The sequence below is a fragment of the Bos mutus genome, chromosome 8, assembly GCF_027580195.1.
Source record: "Bos mutus isolate GX-2022 chromosome 8, NWIPB_WYAK_1.1, whole genome shotgun sequence".
In the NCBI taxonomy this organism is placed as follows: domain Eukaryota; kingdom Metazoa; phylum Chordata; class Mammalia; order Artiodactyla; family Bovidae; genus Bos; species Bos mutus.
In genome coordinates this window covers 18,551,924-18,562,777 of record NC_091624.1, presented here as the reverse complement: position 1 = coordinate 18,562,777, position 10,854 = coordinate 18,551,924, and the positions used below count along the sequence as shown (strand labels likewise).

At 37.3% G+C, this 10,854-nt stretch overlaps 1 protein-coding gene across 1 annotated transcript; it reads left to right on the top strand.

The window, feature by feature from the left end:
- The first annotated feature begins 5,214 nt into the window (after nt 1-5,214).
- LOC102279218 (olfactory receptor 2S2) lies at nt 5,215-6,288 on the top strand. The gene has a single exon (XM_005906827.2). It carries the CDS (start codon nt 5,215-5,217, stop codon nt 6,286-6,288), a length of 1,074 nt encoding a protein of 357 aa, XP_005906889.2.
- The last annotated feature ends 4,566 nt before the right edge of the window (nt 6,289-10,854 follow it).

Sequence of the window (10,854 nt, the reverse complement as noted above, 5' to 3'; positions counted from 1 at the left end):
ACCTAATCATTTTTAAATAATTGAAATACCATTTTGTATTAGTATAAATTTCTCACAAATATTATATTAACAGGTACATAGTGGCCCAGGGAATGACTATAATATAGTTATATAACAATTCTCCTAGAATTAGACAAGAATGAAAAACTTTTAAAAGATAATTTTCAATAATGCCAAAGACCTAGTAAAAGTGGAATTAGCCAATATACACACACAAAGTAAACCAATTTTATTAGAAACTACCAAAAATCTTAAAAAAAAAAAAACAAAAACTTCATTCCCTTATTCCCAGATTCTGGGATTCCATTTTAGGGATGTAAAGTTAAATGGGGAAAACATTTAAGGCACAATGAAATTTGACAGAGTATTTTTGTTGACTGCTTCTGAAAAGGTATTCTAGCGTTGCAATAGTAATGAAAATTATTTCCTCTGTACCATTTTTTAACCTTCCCTCCTCCCCCACTCCATGTGAAAGCCTTAAAACAGATCAGTGTTATCTCTTTAAAAAGTATGCAAGTAAAATATTTTGCAGCAGTTATCTAAGAGTTGTTAGGATACCAAATGCACACCACATTTATTTTCTATAAGTAATTTTCAAATAGGAATCACCATTTAGAAGATGTTCCATAGAAAAGAATAGAGGGCATTTAACTTGATTCACATCTCCCTTCTGAAACTGCAGTACATTCAGACCCCAGACGACTGAGTTCCTTCAAGGCCTATATCATATATTTATTCCCAGAGAAAGAGTAAGTTGATACATGTGCCTAGAGCAAATCAAACTCCAGTCTTAGTACCAAGTAAAAGTATATCCTGCCATACCCAACACTGCCTATCCTCTTTGAAATGTATACCTACAAATGTATACCTGCAACTTCAATACGTTCACACTTCTACTTTCCATCAGTTCAGTTCAGTCGCTCAGTCGTGTCTGACTCATTAAGACCCCATGAACCACAGCACACCAGGCTTCCTTGGCCATCACCAATTCCCAGAGTCCACCCAAACCCATGTCCATTGTGTCGGTGATGCCATCCAACCATCTCATCCTCTGTAGTCCCCTTCTCCTCCTGCCCTCAATCTTTCCCAGCATCAGGGTCTTTTCAAATGAGTCAGCTCTCTGCATCAGGTGGCCAAAGTATTGGAGTTTCAGCTTCAACATCAGTCCCTCCAATGAACACCCAGTACTGATCTGCTTTAGGATGGACTAGTTGGATCTCCTTGCAGTCTAAGGGACTCTCAGAGTCTTCTTCAACTTCACAATTCAAAAGCATCAATTCTTTGGCACTCAGCCTTCTTTATGGATCAACTCTCACATCCATACATGACCACTGGAAAACCCATAGCCTTGACTAGACAGACCTTTGTTGACAAAATAATGTCTCTGTTTTTTATACGCTGTCTAGGTTGGTCATAACCTTTCTTCCAAGGAGTAAGCATCTTTTAATATCTTGGCTGCAATCACCATCTGCAGTGATTTTGGAGTGCCCAAAATAAATCCAGCCACTGTTTCTCCATCTATGTGCCATGAAGTGATGGGACCGGATGCCATGATCTTCGTTTTCTGAATGTTGAGCTTTAAGCCAACTTTTTCACTCTCTTCTTTCACTTTCATCAAGAGGCTCTTTAGTTCTTCTTCACTTTCTGCCATAAGGGTGGTATCATCTGCATATCTGAGGTTATTATTTCTCCCAGCAATCTTGACTCCAGTTTGTGCTTCCTCCAACCCAGCATTTCTCATGTACTCTGCATATAAGTTGAATAAGCAGGGTGACAATATATAGCCTTGACATACTCCTTTTCCTATTTGGAACCAGTCTATTGTTCCATGTCCAGTTCTAACTGTTGCTTCCTGACCTGCATACAGGTCTCTCAAGAGGCAGGTCAAGTGGTCTGGTATTCCCATCTTTTTCAGAATTTCCAGTTTAGTGTGATCCATGAGTCAAAGGCTTTGGCATAGTCAATAAAGCAGAAATAGATATTTTTCTGGAACTCTCTTGCTTTTTCGATGATCCAGCAGATGTTGGCAATTTGATCTGTGGTTCCTCTGCCTTTTCTAAAACCAGCTTGAACATCTGGAAGTTCACAGTTCACGTATTGCTGCAGCCTGGCTTGGAGAATTTTGAGCATTACTTTACTAGCGTGTGAGATGACTGCAATTGTGTGGTAGTTTGAGCTTTCTTTGCCATTGCCTTTTTTTGGGATTGGAATGAAAATGGACCTTTTCCAGTCCTGTGGCCACTGCTGAGTTTTCCAAATTTGCTGAAATATTGATTGCATCACTTTCACAGCATCATCCTTTAGAATTTGAAATAGCTCAACTGGGATTCTGTCACCTCCACTAGCTTTGTTCATAGTAATACTTCCTAAGGCCCACTTGACTTCACATTCCAGGATGTCTGGCTCTAGGTGAGTGACCACACCATCATGATTGTCTGAGTTGTGATGATCTTTTTTGTACAGTTCTTCTGTGGATTCTTGCCACTTCTTCTTAATGTCTTCTGCTTCTGTTAGGTCCATAGCATTTCTGTCCTTTATTGAGCCCATCTTTGCATGAAATGTTCCCTTGGTATCTCTGATTTTCTTGAAGAGATCTCTAGTCTTTCCCATTCTATTGTTTTCTTCTATTTCTTTGCATTAATCACTGAGGAAGGCTTTCTTATCTCTCCCTGCTATTCTTTGGAACTCTGCATTCAGATGCTTATGTCTTTCCTTTTCTTCTTTACTTTTCACTTCTCTTCTTTTCACAGCTATTTGTATGGCCTCCTCAACAACCATTTTGCCTTTTTGCATTTCTTTTTCTTGAGGATGGTCTTGATCCCTGTCTCTTCTACAGTGTCACAAACCTCCATCCATAGTTCATCAGGAACTCTGTCTATCAGATCTAGTCCCTTAAATCTATTTCTCACTTCCACTGTATAATCATAAGGGATTTGATTTAGGTCATACCTGAATGGTCTAGTGATTTTCCCCATTTCTTCAATTTCAGTCTGAACTTGGCAATAAGGATTTCATGATGAGCCACAGTCAGCTCCCGGTCTTGTTTTTGCTGACTGTATAGAGCTTCTCCATCTTTGGCTGCAAAGAATATAATCAATCTAATTTCAGTATCAACCATCTAGTGATGTCCATGTGTAGACTCTTCTCTTGTGTTGTTGGAAGAGGGTGTTTGCTATGACCAGTGCGTTCTCTTGGCAGAACTCTATTAGCTTTTGCCCTGCTTCATTCTGTATTCCAAGGCCAAATTTGCCTGTTATTCCAGGTGTTTCTTGACTTCCTACTTTTCCATTCCAGTCCCCTATAGTGAAAAGGACATCTTTTTTGGGTGTTAGTTCTAGAAGGTCTTGTAGGTCTTCAAATAACTGTTCAACTTCAGCTTCTTCAGCATTACTTGTCAGGGCATAGACTTGGATTTCTGTGATATTGAATGGTTTGCCTTGGAAATGAACAGAGATCATTCTGTCGTTTTTGAGATTGCATCCAAATACTGCATTTTGGACTCTTTTGTTGACTATGCTGGCTACTCCATTTCTTCTAAGGGATTCTGACCCACAGTAGTAGATACAATGGTCATCTGAGTTAAATTCACCCATTCCAGTCCATCTTAGTTCACTGATTCCTAGAATGTCGATGTTCACTTGTCATCTCCTGTTTGACCACTTCCAATTTGCCTTGATTCAGGGACCTAATATTCCAGGTTCCTATGCAATATTGCTCTTTACAGATATCCTGGAGTGTGCTCAAGTTCATATCCATTGAGTTGATGATGCTATCTAACAATCTGATCCTCTGTATTTGATCATTTTTTTCCTCTAGTGATATTTTTTAAGCTAGGTAGATTGTCTTGAGGTTGGAGAGGTGTTTTGAAAATAATAGTCTTTCACTTCTTTATTTTAAAGAAAAGGTCATCTACCAATATCTACTAGTTAAATTTTTTCAAATTAAAGTTATTATATCCATACTCTATGGTGCACAACTCAGATCTTGAGCCAATCTCTAATTCTTGTTTTGGAAAATATTGAGCCTAACTGAAAATTCAACAAATATAAGAGGAATAACTTTCACATGGACAGAAATAAAAGGCAAACTCCCCTGAGTATAATTTTGTTGTTTGTATCTCTTTAAAATCTAAAGAACCCAAAACTAATTGCAATATATTTACAGAGAAGTCTCACCTCAAAGTCCCACCAAAATGTTTAGTTTTGCATTGTCTGCTATTCAATTACAATCCTACATAGAATTGAAACACCAGTGGCATATTCCAATGATATCAGAGAGAGGTGGTCTAAAAGGCCTTGCTATTCATGTGCTTCTATACAACCAGCATTTACATCACCTGGAAATATGTTAATAAATTCAGATCATAGATCTCACTTCAGATCCACTGATGGAGAATTTTTTACAAAGATTTCCCATGTGACTTATCCATATATTAAATCTGTAAATATTCCACTAGATGGTTGGTTTTACATTCCACTAGATGGCTGATTGTCTTCCTCAGTTTCACAATAGAATCATCTGGAGAGCTCTATTTCAAAAGATACCTTATTCTCACTTCTTAGTCAACTTGCATAATTTAGGGAGGGCAACAAACATGCAGTTAAAAAAAGGGGAATGTAAAGTCAAAAGTGAAGATTTGAATAGTAGTTTGTTCACTTACTGTGTTTCAAAATACTTTTAAAACATAGATACTCTATGAACTTTATTTCCCTCAGGGAATTACAGTAATGATAAAATAAGTAATATGTGTGAGCATATTAATAAACTGTAAAATACTAGACTAAGTTACTCTTAATGACTGACAGGTATAAAATCAAATAAATCAGCATTTTTAAGAGATTAAACATGCTATCTCCAAAATAACAATATTCAGAGTATGTATGTGAGTCAACTGAGTTTGAAATAACAAATGTTTATTAAGATGCAAATAGTTCTTCCCTGACTCAGAACTTGTATATCATAATCTCAGGAAATAGGATTCAGGAGTTTGTATTTTTAATAAATTACCAATGTAATTATTGTGTCTCTTTTATCCCCCGACTTATGAGCTTTTGAAGAGGAATTTTAAAAGCTAAACTCACAACTATAAACACACTGCAACTAGTACTGACACGCTTATTGGCCTTCCTGCAATGATCTCTTACTTCATATGATAATACTGTATAGACTCCTTAAACCCACGTCTCTTCTGAATTACTCCAGGCACAAAATAAAATGGAAAGAACCAATTGGACAGACATTGAGTTCACTTTACAGGGACTTTCTGAGCATCCAAGAGCCGAAAAACTCCTATTCATGATGTTCTTGGTGATGTACATGGTGATCCTCCTGGGGAACAGCACTTTGATCATCCTCACTCTCCTGGATTCCCGCCTTCACACCCCTATGTACTTCTTTCTCAGTAACCTTTCCTTTCTTGACATTTTGTACACATCCTCCTTTATCCCCTCAACAATGATACACTTTCTATCAGAGAAAAAAAACATCTCCTTCACTAGATGTGTTGTTCAGATGTCTGTCTCCTTCACCATGGCATCCACAGAGTGTGTACTTCTAGCAGTGATGGCATATGACCGCTATGTAGCCATCTGCATCCCTTTGAGATACCCTATCATCATGAGCAAGGCACTTTGTATTCAGATGGCAGTTCTCTCATGGGGATTGGGCTTTCTCAACTCATTGACACAAACACTTCTTGCAGTACGGTTGCCCTTCTGTGGGAAAAATGTCATCAATCATTTTGTTTGTGAAATATTGGCCTTTCTCAAGCTAGCTTGCACAGATATTTCCTTGAATGAGATTACTCTAATGTTAGGCAATGTAATATTTTTGTTTGTTCCATTACTGTTGATTTCTATCTCCTACATTTTCATTCTTTCTACTGTACTAAGAATCAATTCAGCTGGAGGAAGAAAAAAGGCTTTTTCCACCTGCTCAGCCCACATTATGGTGGTGACTATGTTTTATGGGACAATCCTCTTTATGTATATAAAGCCAAAATCCAAAGATACTGCTTTTGACAAACTGATTGCCCTGTTCTATGGAGTAGTCACACCGATGCTCAATCCTATCATCTATAGCCTGAGAAATACAGAGGTGCATGATGCTATGAAAAAACTGACAGCTAAACAGGTTCTGGAAGAAAGAATGAGAAATTATATCTTTGAGCTTTTTCACCAAATAAGCTCATATAGTGGAGATAAGTTTTTCAATATAAATGTAAGAATGGAAATAAAGGACATATGTAAAATTACAGAATTTAAGTGTCAAAAAGAAATTTTACAGTAATAATCTAACTTTATCATTTATGAAAATAACATAAAAATGTAGGGACAACTAGTGTTAGAAGTGGGAGTAAACTTTTAGAAACAAAATTGAAATAAAGCTTCTCAAAAAAAAAAATCCAGAGCACATGTTTACTTAACACATAAAACGTATATTTTTCACTCCCCTTTTTGAGAAAACTATTTGATTTCATGTTTTTTTTGTTTATTTTTGGTTTCTGTTTTACCCAGAGACTTTATCTGGTCCCAACAAAGCTCTTCTGGTACATATTTTCCTTTTTCTTTCCCTCACTGTTTTTCTCCCATCTGCTCTGCATGCACTATGCTGCATTCACTGTATAGTTAACCAAATATATCATGTTCTTTCATCCCTAAGGACAACATTGTATGCCACTTTACCCCCATTATGATAGCTCTCCTAAGGTGACATTGTAGTCACCTAATTAAAGACACTTTGTTATATCTTCTGAAAATCCTTCCAAAATTTACCTAAAGTAAAACACTATTTACAATTGCCAAGATATGAAGGCAACTTTTGTGTCCACCAGCAGATGAAGGGATAAAGAAGATGTGGTACACACACACACACATACACACATTTGGGGCTTCCCTGGTGGCTCAGATGGTAAAGAATCTGCCTGCAATGCAAGAGGCCTAGGTTTGATCCCTGGGTTGGGAAGATTCCCTAGAGAATGGAATGGCTACCTACTTCAGTATTCTGGCCTGAAAAATTCCAGACAGAGGAGCCTGGTGGGCCACAGTCCATGGGCATACAGAATGGGACATGACTGAGTGACTTACAGTTTCATATATTAGAAGATTTGCATGTACATTATTATTCTGAGAGGTGGGAGTAATTAACAAATGTGGTTCCACAATTAATTTCTTGTGAGCTATAACTTCTTTCCAAACTGCATTTTTAGAAATATCACCATATACATTTTGCTTTTTATAGTTTCATATATTAAAATTTATTGACTATAAGGACATATTGAAATTAAAATTCTACTTGTGATCAAATAAAGTACTACCACTTTGTAAGAAGAAATGGAAAGATACTAGCATAGGGACAGTGAAGTGACAGAAGGTAATGTGAATCAAAAGAAATGGGAGCAAAATTACATACAGGGGATGAAATAACAAGTAAACATATAAGGTATAGCGAGAGCCAGGTTTCTACTAGTGGAGGCATAAAACATACAAAAAGAGGAAAAAGTAGAATAAGCTCTATGGTATTGGATTAGAATTAGAGACAATGTGAGCTCACTGCCTTCAATATATACATATAGAGGGTAAAATACATATAGAAAGAGAGAGATAGATTGATATAGGTATATATTTAGAAATCAACAATGGATGTAAATGTTTGCAAATATGCATATATTTACATGTACACATGTACATAAAAAAAGCACATTTATTCCCCAAATATGCCCACTGAGAGGGCTTGGGATCGGTGATACATTAATAGTAATGGTACATCTATTGCCAGATTTTGATTTCTAAGTGTAATACTTTTCCACTAAAGAGGAACCAAGGCTAATGTCAAGAATGGTGCTGGCAAAAATCTTAACCTTGGTGTGGTTTTCTTCCTGTTTCTCATTCTTCTGATTATTGATATTCTTGTGACTGTGTATTTATTTTTTCATCAAATTTAGAAAATTACCATCCACTATTTCTTTAAATACATTTTTGTCAATGCATTTTCTTTTTTGTACTCCAATTACATGTATATCAGACTACTTCAAGCCTTCTCACCCAATCTGTTCACTTTTTCAGTCTTATTTTCTCTTTGTTTCATTCACTTTATTTTAAAGAGTTACTATTGTATACCTGTGGCCAATTCATGTTGATGTACGGCAAAAACCATCACAATATTGTAAAATAATTATCCTGCATTTATGAAAATATGCTCAACATCACTCATTATCAGAGAAATGCAAATTAAAACCACAGTGAGGTACCATTTCATGCCAGTCAGAATGGCTGCTATCAAAAAGTCTACAAACAGTAAATGCTGGAGAGGATGTGGCAAAAAGGGAACCCTCTTACACTGTTGGTGGGAATGCAAACTAGTACAGCCTCCATGGAGAATAGTGTGGAGATTCCTTAAAAAACTGGAAATAGAACTGCCATATGACCCAACAATCTCACTGCTGGGTATACACACCGAGGAAACCAGAATTGAAAAAGACACATGTACCCCAGTGTTCATCGCAGCACTGTTTACAATAGCCAGGACATGGAAGCAACCTAAATGTCCATCAGCAGATGAATAGATAAGAAAGCTGTGGTACATATACACAAAGGAATATTACTCAGCTATTAAAAAGAATGCATTTGAATCAGTGGATGCATTTGAATGAGGTGGATGAAATTGGAGCCTATTATACAGAGTGAGGAGAAGGCAATGGCACCCCACTCCAGTACTCTTGCCTGGAAAATCCCATGGACGGAGGAGCCTGGTAGGCTGCAGTCTATGGGGTCACTGAGAGTCGGACATGAGTGTGCGACTTCACTTTCACTTTTCACTTTCATGCATTGGAGAAAGCAATGGCAACCCACTTCAGTGTCCTTGCCTGGAGAATCCCAGGGATGGGGAAGCCTGGTGGGCTGCGGTCTATGGGGTCGCACAGAGTCGGACATGACTGAAGTGACTTAGCAGCAGCAGCATACAGAGTGAAGTAAGTCAGAAAGAAAAACACCAATACAGTATATTAATGCATATATATGGAATTTAGAAAGCTGGTAACGATAACCCTATATGCGAGACAGGAAAAGAGACACAGATGTAGAGAACAGACTTTTGGACTCTGTGGGAGAAGGCGAGGGTGGGATGATTTGAGAGAATGGCATTGAAACATGTATATTACCATATATGAAACAGATCGCCAGTCCAGGTTCGATGCACAAGACAGTGCTCAGGGCTGGTGCACTGGGATGACCCTGAGGGATAGGACAGGGAGGGAGGTGGGAGGGGGTTTCAGGATGGGGAACACATGTACACCCATGGCTGATTCATGTCAGTGTATGGCAAAAACCACTACAATACTGTAAAGTAATTAGCTCCCAATTAAAATAAATAAATTAATTAAAAATAAATAAATGAACTTTAAAAAATAAAGAGTTACTATTGCCCTGATTTCAAGTTCTCTTTCCTTCAGCAGTGTCCAATTATTTTGATCCCGCCCAAAGTATGGTAGATATATTTGTATTAGATATAGCCTTCATTCCTAGATATAATTAATTATCTTTTTAAGATATGTGCTATATCTTTAAATATCATCTTTTGTATCTCAAATGACATGCTCGAGTTTTTCTCTACCTTTTTAACTTATGAGATATAGTCAGAATAACTTTTAAATGTTGTATCCAGTAATTATATCAGTGCTATGTTTGTGTTTTTATTAAACATCTACTTTCTTTTTTCAGCTTTATTAAGTATTTAGGTAAACTCCGGGAGGTGGTGATGGACAGGGAGGCCTGGCATGCTACAGTCCATGGGGTCGCAAAGAGTCAGACACGACTGAACAACTAAAAAGTACAACTATTTAGGTTGTACAAAGTGGCTTTTTTTAGGTGTATAATGTGTTGGTTTTATTTTCAACCTTATGTGACCTCTTAAAATCATTCCCTGCAATCTTCTTGGATGATCCTTTCCCAGGACCCAGGTAGTTTCTTAATATACTTGCAGTGATAAGTACTCATTTGAAAGTGCAGGGCTGTCGCTTTAGATCTCCAGAGTTCCTTTCTTCTGCTGCTTCCTCTTCTCTGGATTTTGACTTGAAAACCAGCTGCCTTGTTTTCCCTGGCCTCTCAACTCCATCCCCTAAACCCTTTTCAGATGGGTTCCCTCTCCTTATTTTATTACCTGGAAACTCACTCAAGGAGGTAAGCTGGGGAAATTATAGGGCTCACTTCATTAATTTCTCATCTCCCAGAGATCACTTGCTTGATGTTCAAACATCCGAAAAAATGGTATTTCATGTTTTAGCGGGGGCGGGGGGGGGGTGGTATTTTTAGTGCTTTAGTGCTTTAGTAAGGGCAAATATGGTCCCCTTACTCCTTCTTGGTTAGAAACAGAAATGTAACTCCTCCCCACCTATCTGTTCCCTGCAAAAGAAATATTTTTTGTATATTCCAGTGTGGGTGGCAATGGCGTAAAGCTGAGAAAGAGAGGTAGATAATGTGAGACAAAAAGAAAAGACAGACAGCAAAAGAGAGGAAGAGAGATCTTGGGGTATTTTATGTTTATGTCCCTAAGTAGCCAGAGTAAATAGGTCTAGCCTTACAATACAGTAATAGGCGTTGCCCAATACAGTTGAAATCACGAGTAGATTTAGACTGACTGAAGTCAGAATCTAGCCAGAATAAAGATCAGAAACTTACTGTATCAAATAATCCCTGATTGTATCAAAGTAATAAATCTCACATATTAGATGACAGACAGGTGGTCTTTTGGATGTGCAAAAAAGAACTTTAAAATAATCATTATTATAAGTATATTAAATAAACTATGTCTATTTCATAGAAGAGAAAATTAGATTCTAATGTTTAAACATAACCTAAT